The 23,214-nt window shown below is 57.2% G+C and overlaps 2 protein-coding genes across 15 annotated transcripts in view; one reads left to right on the forward strand and one right to left on the reverse strand.

Annotated features, from left to right (window-relative positions):
• Window positions 1–6,841, forward strand: part of Nup188 (nucleoporin 188) — a 55,373-nt gene extending 48,532 nt beyond the window's left edge. For 4 of the 7 annotated variants that reach the window (XM_046451320.2, XM_058581826.1, XM_046451316.2 and 1 more), the window contains 13 exons: window positions 245–330; window positions 563–708; window positions 963–1,144; window positions 2,568–2,771; window positions 2,924–3,016; window positions 3,855–4,013; window positions 4,252–4,389; window positions 4,963–5,037; window positions 5,117–5,356; window positions 5,477–5,608; window positions 5,865–5,938; window positions 6,064–6,193; window positions 6,318–6,841. In XM_046451320.2, coding sequence (XP_046307276.1) covers window positions 245–330; window positions 563–708; window positions 963–1,144; window positions 2,568–2,771; window positions 2,924–3,016; window positions 3,855–4,013; window positions 4,252–4,389; window positions 4,963–5,037; window positions 5,117–5,356; window positions 5,477–5,608; window positions 5,865–5,938; window positions 6,064–6,193; window positions 6,318–6,494 — 1,836 coding nt within the window. In that variant the 3' untranslated portion in view covers window positions 6,495–6,841. The remainder of the gene's footprint in view (window positions 1–244; window positions 331–562; window positions 709–962; window positions 1,145–2,567; window positions 2,772–2,923; window positions 3,017–3,854; window positions 4,014–4,251; window positions 4,390–4,962; window positions 5,038–5,116; window positions 5,357–5,476; window positions 5,609–5,864; window positions 5,939–6,063; window positions 6,194–6,317) is intronic. The other 3 variants (XM_046451321.2, XM_046451317.2, XM_058581825.1) reach the window with 1 other exon arrangement.
• Window positions 6,842–7,660: 819 nt separating this feature from the next.
• Window positions 7,661–22,932, reverse strand: Sh3glb2 (SH3 domain containing GRB2 like, endophilin B2). Of its 8 annotated transcripts, XM_046451322.2 has the most exons (13): window positions 22,800–22,932; window positions 18,429–18,570; window positions 17,640–17,768; window positions 14,082–14,215; window positions 13,741–13,833; window positions 11,680–11,742; window positions 10,574–10,723; window positions 10,178–10,201; window positions 9,656–9,745; window positions 9,338–9,438; window positions 8,982–8,996; window positions 8,645–8,885; window positions 7,661–8,323 (listed from the first exon to the last, which is right to left on the reverse strand). In XM_046451322.2, the coding sequence occupies exons 1-13, from the start codon at window positions 22,860–22,862 to the stop codon at window positions 8,216–8,218; spliced, it is 1,353 nt and encodes a 450-aa protein (XP_046307278.1). In that variant the 5' UTR covers window positions 22,863–22,932; the 3' UTR covers window positions 7,661–8,215. The 8 variants fall into 8 exon arrangements, with proteins under 8 accessions (XP_046307278.1, XP_046307280.1, XP_046307279.1 ...); XM_046451324.2 differs by lacking the exon at window positions 10,574–10,723; XM_046451323.2 differs by lacking the exon at window positions 8,982–8,996.
• Window positions 22,933–23,214: the final 282 nt, after the last annotated feature.

Below are 23,214 nucleotides of genomic sequence, written 5' to 3' on the forward strand. Positions count from 1 at the left end.
AGAGTTCCCTCTCCTCCTGGAGGTGCTCTCCAGTCAAGTAGCTCATGCCCTGCAGGCCACACAGGTGGTCGGGTCAGAGGGCTCGGGTGGGCAGCAGCCCTGGGCCCCTCCTCCCTTGTTGCACCCCTGTGAACGCACTGCCAGGGAAAGAAGGCAGGAGGCCAAATGGTTCCCTGTGGATGGAGCGCAGGTCTTGCACAGCGTCTGTTCACAGGCTCCTACCTGCTCCACTGTCTCCCTTTAGCTCCTAGTTCCTGCCTCCATGAACTGCCTCCGCCTTGGCTCCATGATGTGCACACTGCTGCTCGTCCTCCTCCGGCAGTGGAAAAGGTGAGCACCAGGCAGGAGAGAAGCTCAAGGCCCCAGCTTCTTCTGCAGGTCTGCGTGCTCCTCCTTAATGACCCTCATCACCCTGGAGCAGGGACAGCGGGCCGGACTAGTTTTATCATAGGGAAAGGGAGGCATACCAAACAAGCAGGGGCGCAGCAGTCTGCCTGAGGCACCTGAGGTGGAACAGGGCCGTGCATGGCCTGTGGGTGAAAGCTGCCCCCCATGCTTGCAGAGAGTTAGGTCCTGTGGATGAAATCCTTGGGCCTCTGACGGAGATCCTGGAAGGTGTGCTGCAGGCAGACCAGCAGCTCATGGAGAAGACCAAGGCCAAGGTGTTCTCAGCGTTCATCACAGTGTTACAGATGAAGGAGATGCGAGGTGAGGGGCCAGCCTGGGTGGGCTTCCCCCAGCCAGGGCCACATGTTTTTCCTCTGACTTTCAAGGATTTTAATTTTATAATTCTTGCCTCAAGAAAGCACTTTTTCTTTCCTACCCATCACTCCTTCCCTCCCGTGAGATGACGCTGTTAGCACCTACTGCATTCCCAGCCCCTGCTTGGGAAAGAAGCATTGGTGTGCAGTGAGAGTTGACCTCTGATTGTGACAAGTGTTCCCTCCCCATCTGCTCTGTAGTAAGTGACATCCCCCAGTACTCCCAGCTGGTTCTGAATGTGTGCGAGACACTCCAAGAAGAGGTGATTGCACTCTTTGACCAGACCCGCCACAGTCTGGCATCAGGCAGTGCCACAGAGGACAAGGACAGCATGGAGACAGATGACTGCTCTCGGCTCCGACATAAGGACCAGCGTGATGGGGTGAGGGAGCACCCTGGCAGGCTGTCTTTCTCACTGCCTGCCGGCTCTGTGCTGGCCCTGGGATGCTCTCGTGGACTTTGCAGCCTGGTGGGAAAGGTGGTAGTTGCCATTGGAGTGCAGCCTGCTGGAGAAAGGGGGTGAGAGTTTCAGCTTGGCTTCAGCCTCATCTGGTGACTCAAGAAAAAGTGCCTTGCTGGGGATGGGGTTGTGGCTCAGTGATCGAGTGCCCCTGAAAAGAAGGTACCTTCCCAGCAGTGGCTTAGTGGATGATAGACAGGCCCCAGCAGGCAGAAGGTTCAGGGAAGATTTGGGCAGCGAGAAGGGTACATTGCCAACCTTTGGTCAGCATCTTCTGGTGACCTGAGGAAAGGCTGGTGTGAGTGAAATGGGGGCTGGATGGTAGCAATCTCGCTTCTCAGGTTCTTTGATCTGGTTCTGAAGTGACAGAAAATGATTGAAGGCTCTTAAGCCAAGGAGAGAGAGATCACCAGATGTATGTAGTACAGAACAGTGTTTTTTAAACTGGGTCATGACCTATTAGTGAAATTAGCTCATCTGACTACAATCAGCATTTTTAAAATGAATTAGAATAGGGCTGGGGCTGTGGCTCAATGGTAGAGTGCTTTCCTAGCACATGCAAGGCCCTGGTTCAATCCTCAGCGCCACATAAAAATACATTAATAAAGGTATTGTGTTCAACTACAACTAAAAAATATTTTTAAAAAATGAATTAGAATTAAAAAGAAACATCAACTGGGTGTGATAGCACACACCTGTAATATCAGCTACTTGGGGGCTGAGGCAGGAGAATTGCAAGTTCGAGGTCAGCCTGGGCAACACAGTGAGACCTGTCTCAAATCAAAAGGGCTGGAGGTGTGGCTCAGCGGTGGAGCCCTTGCCTAGCATGCCGTGCTCCTGGGTTTGAACCCCAGCACTGAAAACCGAAAATCAGCATGCTTTCTGTGATGTGAGAGTGGATACTATTAGTGGAAAACTGTACCTGGGTGTACATGGGGGCACAGTCTGTGGTCAAAATAAGTGTGAAAAGCCATTGGTGTCAGGAGTGAGGCCTGTGCAAATGGTGTAGCAAGAGGTGAAGTCACCCAGACTCCGATTGGCAGAGCTGGTGCTAGGCGGGAGGTGGCACTGACGAGGCTCATGATGGTAGTGTTGGGGGCAGAGAGGGAAGAAGTGGTGGCTCTGTCAGTTTGGGGGTTGCTTGTTTGGGTGGATGGACTTGCCGTTTCTTAGAGGTGGACACAGGAGTAGGGCAGGACGAGGAGGAAGCACAAGCTGTATCCATCACACGCCACACTCAGCTGTGTGTAACAAGAGGTCTTGGGCGGCCAGAAGGGCCCCTCCTCCTCTTTCTTTCGTGTACTGTGCCCTTTTCTTTTTACTCATCTTTGCCCCTGGACCCTAGCAGGTGTGTGTCCTGGGCCTGCACCTAGCCAAGGAGCTGTGTGAGGTGGATGAGGACGGGGACTCATGGCTGCAGGTGACTCGCAGGCTCCCCATCTTGCCCACCCTCCTCACCACCCTGGAGGTGAGCCTCCGCATGAAGCAGAACCTGCATTTCACTGAGGCTGCACTGCACCTGCTCCTCACCCTGGCTCGCACCCAGCAGGTAGGAGGCCAGCCTGAGGGTAGGAGGAACCTCACTGCTAGTGGTGATGCTCCCAAAAGCTGGGGACTGGGCTGAGCTTGCAGGGTGCCTGAAGGCTCGGCTCATTTATGGGGCAGTGCAGACTCCAACTCATTCCACATCTGTCCTCCCAGGGAGCCACAGCAGTGGCTGGGGCCGGCCTCACCCAGAGCATTTGTTTGCCTCTCCTGAGTGTGTACCAGCTCAGCACCAACGGCACTGGGCAGGTGAGTGCCAGGAACCTGCCAGGAGCCTGGGTTGACCTCCTGCACTTTTCAGGCAAAAAGTGCCCTCTCCTGTCTTGCCGCCTGTGTGTGACCCTGCAGTTGCTCTCCTCTGCGTGGCTCATCCAGTGCCCCTATGGTGTGGACTCTTCCCTGCCCCCAGGTGGATCTCACTGATAGGCAGCTGAGCAAAGATTCAGATGTGCAAGATTCTGGGTTGGTCCCTAGCACCAAAATGCACTACCTGGTCCCTGTACACCAGCTTTGGGAGCTGGGATAGAGTCTTCCTTTTGAGTTGTGAAGGGGAACAGGACAGGACTTTGAGGGTAGGTTTTCAACCAGGGCAGTTGTAATCCTTTTCCTCCAAAAAGCAGTGTGTACTTGTGATTTCTTAGCCCTTGGTGAGGAGGAGGGCAGCCGGTATTGTGGGTGCTTGGTGGGTCCTCAGCACCCAACCCTCTGCATACCCCACCCCAGATACCTCTAGTATAGCAGCTATCTTCTAATCTCAGAAGAGTGCTTCTCAGCCAGTCTCTCGCTCCTGTCAGAATTGGTCTGTATTTGTTTCCAGGGCAGGGATACATTCATGTTGATACTGCTGGCTTATGGCACCTCAGACTAGAACTCGGAATCCTGTACCTCTCTGCCAGTGCTCTCTGCATCTGCTGGCCTTGCCTGCTTCTGGCCCTGCTGGTTTGGGTGGATGGACTTGCTGTTGCAGTGCCTGCACCCACTGCAGGAGGTTTCTCCTCCCAGCTGCCAGCCACAGGGAGGCCCTGATGCCCTCTCACCTGAATTCCTGTGGCCCTGCCTCCTGAGCTCCTCTGCTGTTTTCTCTTAGACACCCAGTACATCTCGGAAATCCCTGGATGCCCCTTCCTGGCCAGGGGTCTACCGCCTGTCCATGTCCTTGATGGAGCGGCTGCTCAAGACTCTGCGCTACAATTTCCTGACTGAGGCCCTGGACTTCGTGGGCGTCCACCAGGAGCGGACTTTGCAAGTGAGGGGCTGCTGCCTCCCAGGGACTAGGGGCCCAGTGGCTGAGGGTGACGATGCCCTTGTTTCTGGGGGTACTGAAAGGTTTCTGGTCTACTCAGAAGCCTTTTATTGTTAGGCTAGGCCACTGTGTGCTGCCTTCTCAGCTGTGGCTCAGGACTTAGCCTTCTGTTGGTGGGTAAGCACACTGCATTCGGCCCCTGAACTGTCCTCTCCTCCCCTGCCATCCCCTGTCCTTCCAGTGCCTTAATGCAGTGAGGACTGTGCAAAGCCTGGCCTGCCTGGAGGAGGCGGACCACACCGTGGGCTTCATTCTACAGCTCTCCCACTTCAGGAAGGAGTGGCACTTCCACCTGCCTCAGCTCATGTGTGATATCCAGGTGGGCCTCGGGCGTGGTTTCTTGGAGGAGTCTGGGGAGTTGCGGAGAGACAGGGACTCTGCTTCTCCAGGGAACTGCAGGCTGATCCCCAGTGTGAGCTTATGCTTGGGAGCCCAGGGCTCATTTAGGTTGCTCACTCTGAAGTTTTCCCTCCACAGTGAAGGGCAGTGGGTAGGTTAAGAACTTGAGCTCTTTGAGATAGATCCAGGTTCAGGACCCTGAGGAATAGGTGTGAAGTTGCAGGCAGTGGGCAGCGGGCAGCGGGGCAGGACACAAACACAGGCTCTAGAGGCTCTGCTTGTGTGACTGGCCTGATCATGTCACCCCTCACCCTGAGCCCTTTGTTCTTCTGTGTTTTAATTACTTGGTACCTTTCAGGGTACCTAGTGTGCTGCTAGGTTGCAGGGAAGCAAGGCCTACACTCTGGCACACTTAATGGCTACAGAGACATTAAGTGAGGCGTGGGCGCCAGTGCTGAAGGGAACTGGCGTCGTGGACAGACCTGTTTGGTTGGCCTAGGCAGCTGGCTGGGGCTGCTGCCAAGAATTCCTCACTCCTACCCTGTGTGTCCAGGTGAACCTGGGTTACCTGTGCCAGGCCTGCACCTCCCTCCTGCACAGCCGCAAGATGCTGCAGCATTACTTACAGGTAACGAATCCCAGCCCATCTGCCTACAGTGCTCACCCTGGCCTCCTTGGGCTCCCCTTCATTTCTTGACTCTTCCCAGAACAAAAATGGGGATGGCCTCCCCTCAACTGTTGCTCCCAGAGTTCAGCGACCTCCCACCACCACTGCTGCTGCTTCTGCTGTCCCCTCCTGCTCCTCTAAACAGCCCACTGCTGACCTAGAGGCCTCAGAGCAGCGAGCCTTGCACACAGTCCAGTATGGCCTTCTCAAGATCCTCAGCAGGACCCTGGCAGCCCTGCGCCACTTCACCCCAGATGTCTGCCAGATCCTGCTGGATCAGGTACCAGCCACCATTCCTCACACCCTCGGCCCCTGAGGCATCCTCCAGGCTTCTGTGCTGCGCTAGAGAGTCACCCGGCTCTTAGTGGGGTCCCAGGAGCATTGTTTCTTTGCTTTGCAGTCCCTGGATCTTGCTGAATACAACTTCCTGTTTGCCCTGAGTTTTACCACTCCCACATTTGACTCTGAAGTGGCCCCCTCCTTTGGGACCCTCTTGGCCACAGTGAATGTGGCCCTCAACATGCTTGGAGAGGTAAGTTAGGTGCTATAGGACTCTGGCCCCTTGTCCACCCAGCTCTTCCCCTTAGTGTACCACTTCCCAGAACCTGGGGCAAGTTATCTGTCCTTGAGCCTGTTGTCTTAAAATGAGCTTTAGGGGACCCACCTGAGAGGATTCAGTGAGGTAACTGGTGCAGTTGCTTAGTGCAGGACCTGCCAGGAAGGATGCTCTTGTAAACCGAGGGCGGCGGCTGTTTTTTTTTTTTTTAACTGGTTGCTTATTTCTCCAGCTGGACAAGAAAAAGGAGCCCCTCACCCAGGCTGTGAGGCTTGGCACACAGGCAGAAGGGACCAGAACATTAAAGTAAGACCTTCTGGGACTTGCTAAGGGCCTGGGGCAATCATGGCTGCTGCTCTCTTGGCTCAGTGGCTCACCCGCACCTGCCAGCTTGGCCCTCTGCCACACTGCCAATTTGCTCCTCCTCCCAGGTCCCTCCTGATGTTCACCATGGAAAACTGCTTCTACCTGCTCATCTCCCAGGCAATGCGGTACCTTAGGGACCCAGCTGTGCACCCACGGGACAAACAGCGGATGAAGCAGGAGCTCAGCTCAGAGTTGGTATGAATGGATATAGGATCTGTTTGGAGGGAAAGGGGCCCTGCCTGGCCAGCCACCTGAGGGTTGGGGATGATGGCCCTGGGTACTGAGCCTCATCTTTTTTTTTTTTTTTTTTTTTTTGTAGAGCACACTGCTCTCCAGCCTTTCACGCTACTTCCGCCGAGGAGCCCCCAGCTCCCCTGCTGCTGGTGTCCTGCCCTCACCCCAGGGCAAGGCTACCTCCCTCTCTAAAGCCATCCCTGAGAGTCAGGAGCCTCTGGTCCAGCTGGTGCAGGCTTTTGTGCGGCATGTGCAGAGATAGCACAGTGGTGGGCTGCCTGCCTGCCAATGAGAGCAGCTCCCGTCACCCTCTTCTAAGTAGCACGACTCCAAACACCCACCTGCTGACATTATTTTTGTAAGAAGAGGTCAACAGCAGGGGTGGGGAGCCAGGGGTCTGCTGTGCTTAGGTCTCCTGGCCAAAGCCCCCAGGGGTGGTCTTGTCCTTCAAGCATTCCCCCACAGCACTTGGCTGGCCATGGCGGTGGCTGGCAGCACAGGAGGCTGTGTGTGTGTGTGTTTGAGTCTGTTTTCCATGATCTGTTCTTGCAGTTTTTTGGTAATACTGTGGTCTATTTATACGAATATTAAAATACTGTTTATAGACAACTGACTGCTACATGCCTTCCAAGCCCCGGGAGGACAAGCCAGGTCTCGAGCCATGGACAGGCTGCCTTGGCCTGGGACCCAGCTTGTGATGCAGTGGCTTGTGGAAGGCAGGAGATGCACTGATGGTTGACTCACCAACACTCCTCTGCTGGGGTCCTCCCAGGACATCAGATGCTCCCCTGCTGGCCTGCCTGGGTCTGCCCAGGCCCCTGCTGGGCTGGCTGCCTGTCACTGAGCACCGCCTCTCTGGAGCTCAGCGCCTTCTCATTACAGCCCCAGAAACCCCAGCATCATTACCAGCAGCTAAGCCTGCTGGTAGCACACTGGAGGTCCCCAGGGGCAGGCTGAGTTGGGTTTGAGTCTTTGCTTGGCCACCTGAGGAATGAGGCGACTGTCTGGCCTTTTCCCTCATCCGTACAGTGTGAACGCTGAGCCCGGTACAGGACTCCCAGGTGCGCACTGGGCTGCGCGCTTGGCTCCACGCTTGGTCCACAGCTGTCGGTTACTTGAGCTTTAGTAGTCGGGCAAATTCAACGACAGCCTGCCCCACAGTCTAAATTTAGGTAAGTTTTTCTTACAAATAATGTTCCTTGTGTCTATAATGCGTGGGAACCACACACTGCTCTGAGAACCCAGCCCTGCGTGGGAGTGCAGGCTGTGAAGGACTTTCCCTTCCCTCTGCCTAGTGCTCTAGGAACAGCCTGCCAGCATGGCACCTTGCTCCCTCTAGGCTACCTCCACCCAGAGGAGGGCTAGGGGAGTCTGTCCCCACCCTCAGGGCCAGCCCTGCCCATGCAGTGGACCAACAGGAGTCTCAGCAACTTGCACACAAAGGATTTATTATTTGCTGTTGGCTAGAAAGCAAGCAGACAGGCAGAAGTAAAAATACCAGTTAAAAAGTGTGTGCAGAAGTGAGTTGCAGCCACGTACTGGGTTCGCGCTGCTTGGGCAGGAGGGACAGGGTAGCACCGGGCAGCTGCTGCTCTGGGCCTGACCCTGTCCCCTGCCAGAGCCCTGCCTGCTTCACTGCTGTCCCGCTGTTGGCCTTTGGCAGGTGCTTTATTCTTGCCACAGGTGCCCCCGTGCATCCTAGGGGTGCATCTTAGGTCCGCCTCCGTGCTGAGTACAGTGTCCCTCCCTCCTTTGGGAGCTGGGAGGGCTGAGGTGCATGGGGAGTGCAGGCAGGGCCGGGGCTCCAGAACCACAGATCAGAAGCAGGGCTGGCAGGGAGCCTGGGGCCATTCAGCCTCTGGGCTCCCTTCACAGCTGGATGACCAGGGGAATGGGCAGAATGGGCTTCATATCTCCACCCTGAGCAGCTGTGTCACCAGCAGACAAGATAAGTGGTAGGGCTGTGCCCTGGGCAGGGCCTGCTTAACTGAGAAGTTCCAAGTAGGTGACAGGGACCTTGCCCTTCTTGTTTCCTCTCTCACCAATGAGCCAGTCAGGGTCCATGCCAGGCAGGCTGTAGACGGTGATGAGCTGCAGAAAGCAGACAGGGAAGCTTATGCCCTGGCCAAGGGCAGAACTGGCCCCAGGGCTAGGTGGAGACAAAGCTGTCATCTCCCAGGGCACCTACACCTCCAGTGGTGGGTGTTCATCTTACTGGCTATGGGGGCATGGCAGAGAAGGGCTGTTTCCTGGAGAGCTGAAGCCACCTCCCTTTACCTGCCCCCTCAGGCCCCACTTCCCCCAGGGGCCCCGAGAGACTCTCGGGACGGTGGCACAGACAGCTCCCAGCCTTGGTTCTCCAGTGGCTCCTACTACAGCCCTCACCTGCCCCCTTTACAGAACCAGGCCCACCTCGTCAGCCAGCAGGGCCAGTTCACTGCTGTCGGCTGCTTCATAGTCATAGAGCACCCGGGCCTTGCGGGTCCCACTGGCGGAGGGGGCCACCTCTTCCAGGCAGAGTGCTGCCTCTCCCGGAGGGGCCAGGCTGGCCACAGTGGGCACCACAGGCATGGTGGCCGCAGCGGTGGTGGGTGACGTGCTGCTCAGGGGCGGGGAGGCAGGCTCTGTGGTGCCCACAAAGGTACCTGGAAATCTGGAGCGGAGGGGGCATCTCAGCAGGATCTGGGCCCTGTAGGAGCCCCACAAGTTAACCCAGGGCCCCTCCCAGTTCCTGGCCCCAGCTACTTACATGGCACCCTGGGCGCTGGCAGCACAGAGAGAAAAGCAAAGCAAGCAGAAGAGTGAGATGGCCCTGTTCCCTTGTCCCTGCTAAACCCCCTTTCCCTTGTCCCTGCTAAACCCCCTTTCCCTTCAAGCCTTCTCTAAACTGCTCTTTACCCCAGGGGACTCAGCAGTCCCCAAGGACAGCCACCTGAAGCTTGCCACCACACAGGAGGTGACTAGGCAGGATTCTGGGCTGAGCCCTCCCATCTGGCTCCAAGCTGCAGGCCCTCTGAGCTCATGGGAGGAGTCTTTCAGCTGGAGGAGTTGGGCCATGATGGGCCCAGGAGCTAGGGGACCCTGGGACTCAGGGCCCAGCCGCACCTGCCCAGCTGCTTCTGCAAGTCCAGCATGTGGCGGTAGCACTGCGCGTAGTAGGTTGTCTGAGACTTTACGAACTCGTGCAGGCAGCGGAGGTGGTTCACCTGGGGGGAGAGGCCCGTGGTGGGCGGGGTCATCCCCACCCTGTCCTCACAGACCGTGCCCCAACCACCTGTGCTGCCAGGGGAGGCTGGAGAGGCCCAGCCTGTGGACTGGCCTGGACAAAGCCACCACTGTGACTGTCCCAGTGCTACCCTTCTCAGGAAGGTCTAGGTGCTGCCACTGGTGGATGCGGTCAGCAGGGCACCGGGGCAAACTCACGTGGGTGCTGCTGATCCCCTCCAGCAGGAGACGGGTCACTTCTGCCTGCCGGTCAAACTCTGTCTGGGCCACTCGGAGCTCCTGTTCAGCCTGGGCAGTGGGGGCCGAGTGTGACAGCATGAGCACCAGCATCGGCCACCATCCCTCCCACCAGCCTTCCCCTGGCTCTCCCAGACCCACTGGACTCCTTGGGGACGCAGACATCTGTGTCCACCCGACTTCTCAACTGAACCCTGATCCCTGGAGAAGTTGAAGCCCACTTGGTGGCGGCAGGGCAGGCCTTCCCCTAGCTCCCTGGGGAAAATCCACCCAGCAGACATCTCTCCAGGGCCTACTCGTGCTGCGAGGCCCTAGGCACCACACAGCGAATGTCTCCCACGGGGAAATGGACCCAGAGAGGCCAAGAAACAGCCCCTGCCAGTGGCCTCAGTGGATGTGGGGCAGAGCCCAGAAACTGAAACACAGACCCCCATCTCCACCTTCTCTGGTCCTCCTCCCACAAGCCTCCAGACCCCAACTCACCTTGTCCACCTCATCATTCCAAAGCTGCAGAGACCACAACAGCACCAGTCAGCCAAGGAGGGGGACAGCTCAAACCCAGAGCCCATGCCCAGCCCCAGCTCCCAGCAACCAGCCCTGCCACCCAGTCCCTCTGCCTCCCCCACCCACTCAACCAGGAGCTGAGGCTGGGGGAGGCCTGCTGGATGGCAGGGAGCAGACAATCAGCCCATCTAACATGCCACATGCAGGGAGGGGACAGCCAGCCAGGACGTCCTGCTTGTGTCTCTCCTACAGTGTCAGCCCCCCAATTCTGACAGGGGGTCTCCAGAGAGACCAAGTGTCCCCACCCCACCCTGACTCCTGGCTAAGGCTGGAGGGCTGGGAGGCAGGACATGTGACCCGGGCCAGTCACAGAACCTTTCTGTCCTCCGGCAGAGAAAGGCAGCCTCGGGCCTGAGTCACACTGGGGGTCAGTGGCAAAAGAAAAAAACAGGGCGGCCGCCACCCTCCAGGATGTTTCTCCTTCCACTCGGCCCAGGGCGGGGGACAGGAAGTGTCATCCAGAGTCTAGAGAAGAAAGACCCCCCTCCCCCCACCGTGATTTAGGAGATCCCACTTCTCCCCCACTTGTGGAAATCTGACCCAGGACAAAAACACCGATAGGCAGAGAGCGAACCAGGCTGGCCACCAGATGGCCACACCAGGGAGGAGCATCCTCACGGCCACACTGGAAGGCCCAGCATGGGGTCAATCTAAGTAAACTACCAGGGCGGCCCAATGGACAGTTCCCAGCCACGGAATGACCGCATGAACACACAGCAGCATGCTCAGGACAAGTGTGGGGGCCAGCGGCTGGTGTGGGAGGGTCCTAACCAGGGGAGCTGGAGGAGGGCGGCAGGTGTGCAGGGCGGTTGTGACGGGCACAAGGGGAGTGGACCTCGCTCCTGCTGGACTGGCAACCACCACCTTGCTCGGAGCTGCACGAGACCCCAAGACAAAGTTCAAGCCTCTGGTCCCCCTGACTCTCTCCAGGGACCTCCTTGTGCCTCAGGTCACTTAGCAGGTGTGCCACACAAACCTAGTGCCACTGCCTGAGAGTGTGTGGAGCTGGGTAAGACAGGCCTGGGCCCCCATCACATTTAGAAATGTGAAGGCAACTGGGGGGCAGGGGCGCCTCTTCAAGGGAGGTGGGGGCAGGCAGACACTCAGACCTCCTAGAGATGGGATGAGGGTGTCCTCAGCTCACCGGGTGGCCCAGTGCAGCTGACAAAGCTGCTATCTTCAGCATTTTGCAGGGAGAAGCAAATCTAGTGACATGGTCACTGGTCACTGGGGCCAGCCATGGGCAGAGGCAGGGGCTGCTTCTTCCCTGTTGCTTTGACCTTTGTCTCCCCCAGTCTGCCAGGATGGCCTGACCATGTGAGCAGCACCCTGCCTCACCTGCTGGCTCCTGGTTCCTGTGCAGTCAGGGCCAGTGGCAGGGCTGTGTGGGGAGAGGAGGCCGAGGGGTGGGGGGCGCTTACCGCAGAGGCGCTGGCCGAGAGAATGTAATTACGAGGTCTAGTCTCCTGAAAGTCAGGCACCGTCTGGCGGGGAACAGAGTTCATGGGGGGGAAGGGTCACCCTGGGTCAGGGCTGGGTCGAGGCCAGGAGGCTGCCCCAGAGTCTCCCACAAGGAGATGCCAGAGGCCCTGGCCCTGGGGACAGGAGGATACAGACAAAAGCCCCACATATTCCCTTGTACCCACTCCAACCCACTGGAGATGAGGTGGGTTTATAGCTGGGTGAGTCCAGATAAGAACCTGGCGGGTGAGTGTGCTGGGGAGCCCAGCAGAGATGGGGCGGGCAAGGAGACAGTCTGCAGATACCGTCAAGCCGTCACAGTCCTTGCAAACCAGTCTGGGCCTCGCCCCTCCTCCCTGGACTGCAGTGGCACTCAGAGGCCCAGTCAGACCCACAGTCCCCTACACACAGCCCACCCCTGCCATAGCTTCCCCCTCCCAGAGTGTTTGCACACCACGCCTCTGGCTCCTGTATTGGGGGCCAGGACCCTCCCCCACAATGAGGGTGAACATATGGATGCAGAGATGGACAGAGTGACAGGCTTTCAACATTTGCAAAAAGCTGCCTTGCAGGCTGCAACACCTGCACCCCCCAACCAGAGACTCCGCATCCTGCAGAGGCATTGGCAGGGAGACCAGCTGATTGCAAAACGCCCAAGGACATGCCCTGGGCTGGCTACAGCACTGGGGCCCGAGGGCAAGACAGGCGGGCCAGAAGCAGCACGGCATGGGGACAGGTATACTCACATCTCCCTCACACTGAGCCAAGTTACCCAAAGCAGAACAGAAAGGAACAAAAACAAAGAGTTAGTGAGTCCACAGAGCAGGCGGGAGCAGGCCCCGGCCCCAGGGGGGACACCAGGTGGACAGGCAGAAGGGTGCACGCAGAAGTCGTGTGTGTGTGTGTGTGTGTGTGTGTTTTCCAGGGACTTGAGGCCTCTGAGATGCTGCTCCTTTCTGGCCTAACTGGGGCCCACTGAGGGGAGAAGTCACACCACTGCCCTAAGGACAGGCTCCTCTGGCTTGGCCAGTGGAGGAAGAGTTCGTTCTGGCATGAGGTTGTCCAGCCCAGAGTGACAGAGAGAGGCTGTCCGGCTCAGGTGATTTAGAAGAGGTCATCCCAAAAGCCACAGGTCACTCTTCAAGACCAGAGTCACGGAGCCCCCTGCCTCCACTCTGGACTCTGCACCCAGCTGAGCTAAGACCTCCCTTGGCTGTCACCAGAGGTGCTGCAGACCTGCCTGCGCCCAGGGCGCCACGGCCACACTGTAGGAGGGGAACACAAGTAAGGTTTGGCTCAGGCAGCTGTGAGCCCACCTGGACTCTCACCCGTGTTAGGCCTGGCCTTCCTTGGCTGAGAGCCTGGGGACCCATGAGTGGCAGTGTCCCTAGCTCTGGGCCCAGGAGTACCTTCCTCAGGGCTCGAGGTAGCCATTAGGTCCCCTGCACCCCCAGGTGCCTGGCAGGCCAAGAGCGTACCTGTTCTCAGGCCCAGTTCCCACTCCTTGCCTAGCCCAGTCAGCCCAGGTCTCCATGCCAGATCCCATTGGTAGCCAGCAGGGAGGCCCAGGCCCTGTCCCTCAGACAGCCCCTGAGCAGGTGGGCTGTCCAATTTTGGTGTGCTCCACAGCACTGTGGGGAGCCAGGCACAAGGAACCCTGGACCAGCACTCAAGCAGCAGGTAGAGAGTTAGTAGGGGAGCCATGCCCAGGTGGAGCCAGGGACACAGAGCCAGGGACACAGAGCCGAGCATCCGGCGGGCAGGGCATGCGAGAAACTCCAGCTGGCTGTCTGGGGAGGCCGTGAGGTACAGCCTGTGCCCAGGTGGGGCACTGCTGGTCCACTCAACCCATAATCATCTGCCCTAGGACCATCAGGGCTCCCCTGGGGCAGGAGAAGGACTTGACTTGAACAGCCGCGGAGTCCAGCCCCAGCCAGGACAGGGAGAAGGCTCATGCTGACACCAAGTTCCCCCATGCCCCTCCGCGGCTCCAACCAGGCTGGCGGGAGGTGGGCACCTACCGAGGCCTTGGCTTCTGCCGCCTTGGCCTTCTTCAGACGCGCCTTGCAGGCATCCAGGTCCAGGCGCCGGTTCTGGAGGAGGCGCCGCTCCTTCTGCAGGGTGGGAACAGGGAACAGTGAGGCCCCGGCCAGCCCTGGGAGACGCTCGGCCACGGCAAGACTGGTCCGTGAGCTGCGAGGGAGACAAGGAAACTGGGGCCCAAGATGGCAGCTCCCTCAGCCTACAGGAGTCAACCCTGGAGACCATGGGGTCCTGGCCCTCCGCACGGCCGGGAGCCCGTGCAGAGTTCTGAGCAGGGGCTGTGGGCTGCCAGGAAGGACAGTGGTCCCAGGCCCCTCACCGAAATTGTCTTCCAGTCCCCTTCCAGGAAGTTGCGCAGGGGTGTGAGGAAGCTGATGGAGGCCGTGTGAATGAAATCCCTCTCCGCAGCCCCCAGGCGCTTCTCCGCTTCAGACACCATGAGGAGCGTCTTCCCTGGGGAAAGCAGTGGCGGGTGGGGATCAGGCCGGGCCCAGGCTACTCTGCCCCCAGGTGCAGGGGGAGCTCAAGGAGAGACCTGAGGACCCAGAGCAGAGCAGTCTGCCTGGCAGAGACCTACAGAGCCATCAAGGGGGGGGGGGGGAGGACAAACATTGGGACATCCCAAAAACAAATACCAGAGCCATTAAAGAGATTGGGGGGCTGACCATGGTGGCACATACCTTTGAGCCCAGTGACTCGGAGAGCAGTTCAAGGCCAGCCTCAGCAACTTAGTGAGACTCTTGTTTCAAATAAAATTTTAAAAAGGCCAGGAATGTGGCCCTTTTTATGTGGTTCACTAGTAGAGTGCCCCTGGTTCAATCCCCAATACAAAAAAAAAAAAAAAAAAAAGCTTGGGAAGACGACTTCCAGAACCAGAGAGAGGAGCTAGACCAGTCACACTCTCCCCCAAAAGGTGACATTAATTGGAAACAACTGTAAAAATCATCCACCTCCAACACCAGGCACGGTGGCACACATCTGCAATCCCAGTGGCTCGAGAGGCTGAGGCAGGAGGATGGAGAGTTCAAAGCCAGCCTCAGCAACTTATTGAGGCCCTAAGCAACTTAGCAAGACTCTGTCTCTAAATAAAATATGGAAAAGGGCTGGGGATGTGGCTCAGTGGTTAAGCGCCCCTGGGTTCAATCCCAATCCCTGGTACCAAGGAAAAAAAAATCCATTTCCAGGCTCCGGAAACTGATCAAAGACAAAAACAAACGGAAAAGCCAGGCGCAGTGGTGCACACCTGAATCCCAGCAGCTCCAGAGGCCGAGACAGGAAGATCAAAAGTGTGAGGCCAGCCTCAGCAAAAGCAAGGCGCTAAGTAACTCAGTGAGACCCTGTCTCTAAATAAAATATACAACAGGGCTGGGGGTGTGGCTCAGTGGGCAAATGCCCCTGAGTTCAATCCTTGGCATCAACAAACCAACTAAAGAGCATCGATTCAAAACTAGTGCACCCAGTGAGAATGCGTGTGGCTCTGCCAGGGTGGGAGCGAGCCACAAGCCCCAGCTCTGCTGTAGGAGCGGCTGACTTGGTTGGGCTGGAAGCCCAGAGGGCCCTTGGGACGCTGCTGGAATCTGCAGCAATCACAACCACACTGATCACAACCGTGCTGAGGAAAGACCTGCAGCGGGTCCCCTGGCACTGTGATGTGGGTAGGAACAAGCCCCACACCTGCCAGAGATTTAACAGGAGACCCAGGACACAAAGTGAGTCTTGACAGGCTGCGCACACCTGCAGCATGCTCAGGAGAGACGGAGAACTCCAGCTATGCACTCGCTCACCCTGGAGAACAGCGGCCTTGCACATTCCCAGAATAAAAATGGGGCAGACTGTTCACTGTTGACCTCAGAACATGCCCCACCCCACTCACACTTACTGCCTGTCTTCATGGCTCAACCTCTGAGCAATCACTGCCTGATCACTATTACATGCTGATCCAGGAGCAATCCTCAAGGCCAAGCTCAAAAGTATAAAGAATAGCCAGGTGCGGTGGCGCACGCCTGTCCAGAGGCTGAGGCAGAAGGATTGTGAGTTCAAAGCCAGTTTCAGCAACTAAGAAAACCCTAAGCAACTCAGCAAGACCCTGTCTCTGATACCAAAAAAGGGCTGAGGATGTGGCTCAGTGGTTAAGTGCCTCTGGGTTCAATCCCTGGTACAAAAAAAAAAAAAATTTCAGTAGTTATGAACTACTATTTTAAAAATGTTTCTGGGATGCAGAAACATTAGTAGCTACACACTTCATAGGTTCTTTAAACAAGTACCTCAAACAAGTCTTTAAACAAACAAACAGCAACAACCCCCAGGGGTACCAGAATCCAGAGCTATTGTCTAAAACGTTTAAAACAACAACAACAACAATAAAAAAAACTATGAGACTTATAAAGACGCAGGGAGAAAAAAGAATAAGACATTCTCTAGGGAAGCAGACGCTAGCCTTAGCAGGCACTTTAGATTCTTTTCAAGAAAGAATCATGTTGAAAGAATTCAAGGAAATCATGATGACAATGACTCAGCAAATAAAGAATATCCATAAAGAGCGGGCACATCGGAGCACACCTGTGATCCCAGCAATTCCAGAGGCTGATACAGGAGGACTGCAAATTAGAAGCCAGCCTCAATGATTTAGTGAGACCCTGTCCCAAAATAAAACATAAAATGGGCTGGGGCTGGGGCTCAGTGGTGGAGCACTCGCCTAGCATTCGGGAGACACTGGGTCTGATCTCCAGCACCAAGTAAAAACAAAAACAAAATAAAGATATTGTGTCCATCTACAACTTAAAAAAAAAGGAGCACAGGAAAGGCAATCCTAAAGAATAAAAAACAGCATCCAGGCAGACAGTTCTCTTTCCTCCCTTAACTGATGTTTTTTTTTTTTTTTTTCTGGTACCAGGGATTGAACTCAGGGCACTTGCCCACTGAGCCCTATTTTGTATTTTATTTAGGGTCAGGGTTTCACTGAGTTGCTTAGGGCCTTGCTTAGTTGCTGAGGCTGGCTTTGAACTTGAGAGCCTCCTGCCTCAGCCTCTGAAGCCGCTGGGATTACAGGCGTGCACCAGAGTGCCCAGCTAATTTTAGGATAACTGCATAAAAATATAGCTATGAACTACCGTTGGGCTTGTAATATAGACACCAACACCTCTGACAATCATAGCAGGAAGGAAGGGAGGACGAAGTTATACTGTAGCAAAGTTTTCTTATTCTGCTGGGATTAGAGGATTATTCTGAAGAAGACTGTGATAAATTAAAACACATATTGTAATACACAGAATTAAGGAATGGAGCTTTTTAAAAATGTTAACCATACAACAACAGGGCCAGGACAATGGCTCAGAGGTAGAGCGCTTGCCTCGCATGTGTGAGGCACTGGGTTTGATCCTCGGCACCACATAAAAATAAAGTTTTTTTTTTTTTTTTTTTTTTAAAGGATACTATCTCTTAAAAAAAAGAAGAAGAAGAAGATACAACAACAACAACAACAACAATTAAAATGAAGCTGGATGCAGGGCACACTCCTATAATTCCAGCCATTTGGGAAGCTGAGGCAGGAGGATCACAAGTTGGAGATCAGTCTGGACAACTTAGTAAAACCCTGACTCAATTTTTTTTTAAATGGGGCCAGGGGCTAGGGAATTAGCTCAGTGGCAGAGTGGCCCTGGGCTCAGTCCCCAGTGCCAAAACAATAAAAAAATAAATTCACACAAACCAAAGGAGGCTGAGGGAGGGTCTCACTTTCTACTCTATCGTCTTTGCAGGGATGGCGGTTCTCACACGTGGAATGCATAATTTTTTAAAAAGGAAGGGAGGGAGGGAGGGAGGGAGGGAAGGAAGGTGAGATGGGGAAGCCCAGGAGCCCGGCCCTGGTGGGGCTGCTCACCATAGGGAGTGGTGGGCCCCAGCTCGCTGGCCGCCTCCGCCATGTACTGAGCCAGCAGCTCCCCGTTGGTGACTCGTGAGGGGACCTTTCTGTCCAGCTTCTCATATAGGAACTCCTCCACTCGGGCACCTGTGGGGAAGCAGCAGCCAAAGCCACAGGGCTCACTGGTCCAAGCCCAAAGAAGAAAGCCACAGGGACAGACAGGCCCAGGCCAGGCCCTGCCCACAGGAGTGCCCAGCCTGGGTGCCCACCTCTGACTGCACAACTGCTTCCATCAACCCCTAACTCCACAGAGGAAGCAGCCAAGGCTCAGAGACACAGCATGCCTGCCTGAGGTCACACAGCTGGGGCGGGGGGGCGGGGGGTGCAAGCCAAAGCCTGTGCACATCCCCTCATGAACACAGGATCTATTAACATGGTCTGGCCCCCAGCAGCTCTCAGACACTGCAGCTGGCTACACAGCAGACAACAGGTGCACACGCACGTCACCCAAAAGCCACTTCTCTCCCCAGGTTCCCCTGCATTCAGCCCCAGCCGTTCCTGGCCTGTGGTGTGGCTGGGCAGCCCTTCCCATCTCTGGGTCCGGCTCACAAGCTTGGGTTCTGCCTGCACCTTCTCCCACAGGGGCTTTAGTTGCCAGGCATTTCACCTCCTCTGTGCCACACCTGACAGTTCCACTGCCCCAGGGAATGTCCTGCAGCCCAATGCCAAGCCTCCTGCCTCGTTTTCACCAAGCACCCCCACAGCCTATGCCCCCCGCTGCCCTCCCCTCCCCCGGCGCCCACTCACTGGGGTTGGGCTGCAGCAGCACCTCTGTCTGCCTCAGGATCCTCTCCGTCCAGTTCTTGGTGCTGTCTGCCCGCGCCAGAAGGTTTTCAAAGTGGGCATCAAGCTCGGTCTTCTCGGCCTGTCCAAACTTCTCCTCCGTGAACTGGGGGGTGGAGAGGGATCAGGAAGAGGAGGAGGAAGGCCCCAATCCTCCAGGGTCAAGGACCTTCACAGCATTGCCAAGTTCCAACCCCACTCTGGGCCTCAATGTGTCCCTCTGTAGAACCAGGGTGCTGGGATCACAGTCCTCCTGGGAATTCAAGGAAGGCCACAGCCTCTCCCCACATGCACGTGCCTACACGGGCATAGCGCCCAGCCAGGCAGGGGCCTCGGGGGGCCACCTCTTGGGTCTTTTAGGCCTGACACTGAGGCTCAGGACTTGGTAGCAAGTGCTCAGGCAGCAACCAGGCACAGAGGCCCAGGGTGGTCAGGGGCTCCATGGCACCTGGGAACTGCTGGGAAGGGGCTGCCAGGCTTCTAGAACTGAAAGGGCCTGACTCAGGCCTCACTTCTGCCCTGTCAAGGTGTGTGAGCTAGGGAAAGAGCTCTGCCTCTCCAGCCATCAGCACCTCCAGCTGCAAACAAGACACCAAGAGCCTCTTGCTCAGAGGCTGAGGCGAGCCAGGAGCCGGGGTGAGCCGCGAGGGCTGTGCCCAGAGCAGAGGGGCGGCGGGCTGAGCAGGAAGGAGTGCGGGAGGAGAGATGGCCAAGTGCTTGGCCTCCGGCTGCAGGGTGTGGTGGACAGAAAATACCGCCAGCTCATCGGTGCCAGCAACTGGGCACACCCAGGGCCCCAGGAGGTCACATAGGTCCCTATCAGAGCTGGCAGGAATTATGCAGGCCACTAGGAACAATGGGCAAGTGGCCCTAGTCCTGACCCCTCTGATCAAAGGGCCCTGAGACAAATGTACCCACTTTCCAAACAGATACCCAGGCCTCCTCCAGCTAGGAGATGGGGCTTGCCCATGGTCACGGCCAAACAGCCAGAGGTGAGGCAGAAGTTAAGGACAGCAGCAGGTGCCACAGACCAGCCTGGCCAGGGGCTCCCAGGGCTCACTATGTCCATACAAGGCAGGGCCAAGGCCCTGGGTTCAATCCCCAGCACCACACACACACAAAAAAAGGCAGGGCCAAGCTTCCCATCTCACAGACGTGGCCACTGAGGATGAACGCAGGCAGGACTGTGTTGGAGTCTGGGTTGGCATGATCTAGGGGGCTGGGGGCCCTTCTGAGCCACCTGGCAGTGATGAATCACCCAGACACTGCAGACGGCTCCAGCTGTGGGGAACTGAGCAGCTGCCAGCTCAGGCTGCACAGAAGCCATCAATTATGTAGCAGGACTTGGGTTTCTCCCTGCAGTGCAGGGTGGGCAGGGTCACAGCCACCTCCTCCTCTCCACTTCCTCACAATCCCCAGAGTGAGGAGGCAGTGTCTCAGGCCCGCACCTGACCCTGGGCCATGCCCCGATTGCCCTATCACTGAGCAGGCTTTACCCCACCCAGCTCTTTGAGGGGGCTGTTGCCAGTCCCATTTTCCAGATGAGGAAAACAAGACTGACAGAGGCAAAGTCACCTCTCTGGGCTTCAGGGGTTTTTTGTTGCTGTTTTGGTACTGGGGATTGAACTCAGGGGCACTTGACTACTGAGGCACATCCCCAGGCCTATTTTGGATTTTATTTAGAGACAGGGTCTCACTGAGTTGCTTAGTGCCTCACCGTTGCTGAGGCTAGTTTTGAACTTGGATCCTCCTATCTCAGCCTCCCTAACTGCTAGGATTATAAGCGTGTACCACTGTGCCCTGCTGGGTCTCAGTTTTCCCCCCAAGAATGCAGATAACCTATCTCACAGAGTGTCTGGCTGGAGCACAGTATGGGACTGATAAATGTGAGCCTAGTATCATCATCATCACCCATAATAGGGAGGCCTCCCTCAGGTCCCTTTGGGTTTCAGGAGCTTCCCTGATGGCACTAATGATGTCACCCTACAGTGCACTTTGGAGCCCACTTTTCTTACTGGGGTTAAGGTTAAGGCGCCACCGCGCTCAGCCACCTGGCCCTCACACCTGTATCCACCCAAGTCTGAGGATCTACCAGGTTTTCCCAACCCTTCGGGTGTTCATCCCTTGCCCACCACTGCCTGCCTGGCTCGGACAGTGGCAATGCCACCACCCCTCTGTTTTTTTTTTGTCAGTACTTCTCCCACTTCCACGGCTGTTGATGCCATGACATCAGTGGGCTTGGCAGCATTTGTGCCCACTCCCAACCTTAACAAAAAATGCCCTCAGCTGTCCTGCCTCAGGGCCCTGATCTGGGCTGCTCTGCCCCCTGAAGTGCTCTCCCTGAGCCCACCGCACACACCCTGCCTCACTTTCCGACCAACTCTGGGGCCCTCCATCCTAGAAACCACCCTAGTATCTTTCTGCAAAAGGCATCCTGTCCTCTGGGTCTCACCCCAGGGCCAATGCCCTCTTGTGCCCTGTGGGGTCGGGGTGAGATGAAGCTTTTAAAGTCCTTCTGGGTACACAGGGGTGGGGCACCCGCCCAGCACAACCTGGCACAAGGTGGCACTGACCAGAGAGCTGCCCACATATTGGTAAGAAGAAGCCCCTCCATCCCAGGGCAGCCTGGACCCAGCCATCCCAGTGGCCTCTCCTGCCCAGTCACTTTTCAGGCCCCCTCTCCTTTGGCCTGCCACTTTGTCCTATTCCTGCCAAAGGGAAAGGGTTTGGTGCTTGAGTCCGAGACTGCTCCCAGCTAGATGGCAACAGCTGGGGGTGGGCGTGCAGAGCAGAGAAAGCCTCTATTTATAAACTCCCAGCTCCCTCCTCCACCCTGCTCTGGGCACTGGCTCCCCTTCCAGCGTGAGTGACCCTGTGGGCTGCCCCCATCAGGCCACCGTGCCCAACCCCCCACACCCAATGCTCCCTCTGAGGGCCTTGCCAGGTCAGGTGGCAGGGCCGCACCAGTAGCAGGAAAGTGGCAGATCAGGTTCTTCCCAGATGTGGGAGATAGAGTGGTTGCCATAACAACACAAAGAAAGGTTGCCACCTCCCAGCCGGACTGAGGCTCTGGGTCCCAGCATCTCCCAGCTTGGAAAATAGAGGCACAATCCTCACCCTTACCAGGGCACTCCTCCTCAAAGGGATACAGTGCTTTCTAGTAAACATGGCCACACGGGCTTCTGAGAGAGTGGCTGGGGCTAGGCTTCTCTAGGGACAGAGAACTGCAACTGCGCAGCAGAGCCAACAATGACAAGGACAGCACAACAGAATCTGTTCCAGAATACTGAGATGGGCCGGCCCTGGGTGCAGGATCTCATGGCGTCCCACACCCACCCTTGGAGGCCTCACACTTGATTTACAGTGGTGCAAACTGAGGCTCAGACAGTGACTTGCCCAAGGTCACATGCTGCACTGGTGCAATTTAAACCACCCTACCCCAACCAGGAGCTTGCCTTTAGTGAGCACTGCTACAGCATCCCTCCTATCCAGCCTGGGCACAGGGGAGGCTCATCCTGTTTCTCACCTCAAGAAGGCCCAGCAAGATGAAGCCCCTTCCCCCAAGGTCACACAAGGGGCATTCACACCCATAGCTGACTTCAGGTCTTCACCAGGACATGGAGCTGCCTCAGTTTCTCTTTCTCACCCCAAATGGACAGAATGCGCTCCAGCCTCCCCAACATGGACCTGGGCAGCCTCCCAAGGAGGGCAATGAGCCAGACCCTGGCCCTCTCCCCATCCCCCAGGCCTGGGGAATGGAGGAAACAGGCCTCCCTTGGAGCAGAAAGAAAATAACTCCTGGCTTCCGGCCTGACTATCCAAGCGTGGAAAACGGACCATAGGAAACCACCGGACCACCTGTCCATTGCACAGGTGTGGAGACTGAGGCTCAGAGAAGGGGTTGTGGCCTTGGCTTGGGACCCATGTCTCCAAACGCCCCAGTGGAGTCCAGAATCATGCTGGACAAGGACAGGGATGTAGGAGCCACCCAGTGCCCGCTCCCCCCTCCAGGTGGCAGGCGCCAGGGCAGCGGGACAACCTGGCAGGTCCAAATGGTGGACGCTGCTACCTCTTCCCAGGCAACAGGGCTCAGGCCCTGCTCGCCCGGCCCTGGGCCACGCAGACCGTGCGGTCAGGGCGCCGGGTCCCCGGCTCTTGCTCTCTTCTGGGTAGGGCAGAAGGAGCAGGGCCTCAGCGGGGCGAGGTGTCGCCGCGGCGGGCACGGTGGCAGCAGCAGGGGCAGGGTAGACCCGTGTCCCCAGGCTCCTGCCGCTGGGTGCTCGCCGCCCGCCTCACATCCGGGCCCCGGGCGCCCGGCGCAGCGCCAGGCCTCACCTGCACCGCCCGGGTGAAGAAGATGCCCGCGTCCGACGCCAGCTTCTTCATGTTGAAGTCCATGGCGCGCCCGCACGCACGGCCGCCGCGCGGGCCCCAGCGTTGCGGGCAACCCCCGGCCCGGCCCCGCCGCCGCCGCCGCCGCCCGCACCCCGCCCACCTGCTGCCAGCGCCGGCCCTCCGCCGGCCAGTCCGCCGCCGAGCCGCCCGAGCGCAGGGCGGGGCGCCGCGGCCGGGGCGGGGCCTGGCGGGCAGCTGCCGGGCTCGCTGCTGCCCCTGCCGGCCGGAGCCGGCCCCGCCTCTCGGGCCGCTCCCCCTGGGATTATTACGCCTGGAAGCACACGTGCGGCTAGCTTATTGCAGGTGCACAGCATAATTACATACTAGTTGCCCTCTTGCTGCTGCTTTTTACAAA

The sequence above is a fragment of the Marmota monax genome, unplaced genomic scaffold (assembly GCF_021218885.2).
Source record: "Marmota monax isolate L192 unplaced genomic scaffold, Marmota_monax_Labrador192_F-V1.1 WCK01_AAM20220418_F8-fsc00020, whole genome shotgun sequence".
NCBI classification, from domain to species: Eukaryota; Metazoa; Chordata; class Mammalia; order Rodentia; family Sciuridae; genus Marmota; species Marmota monax.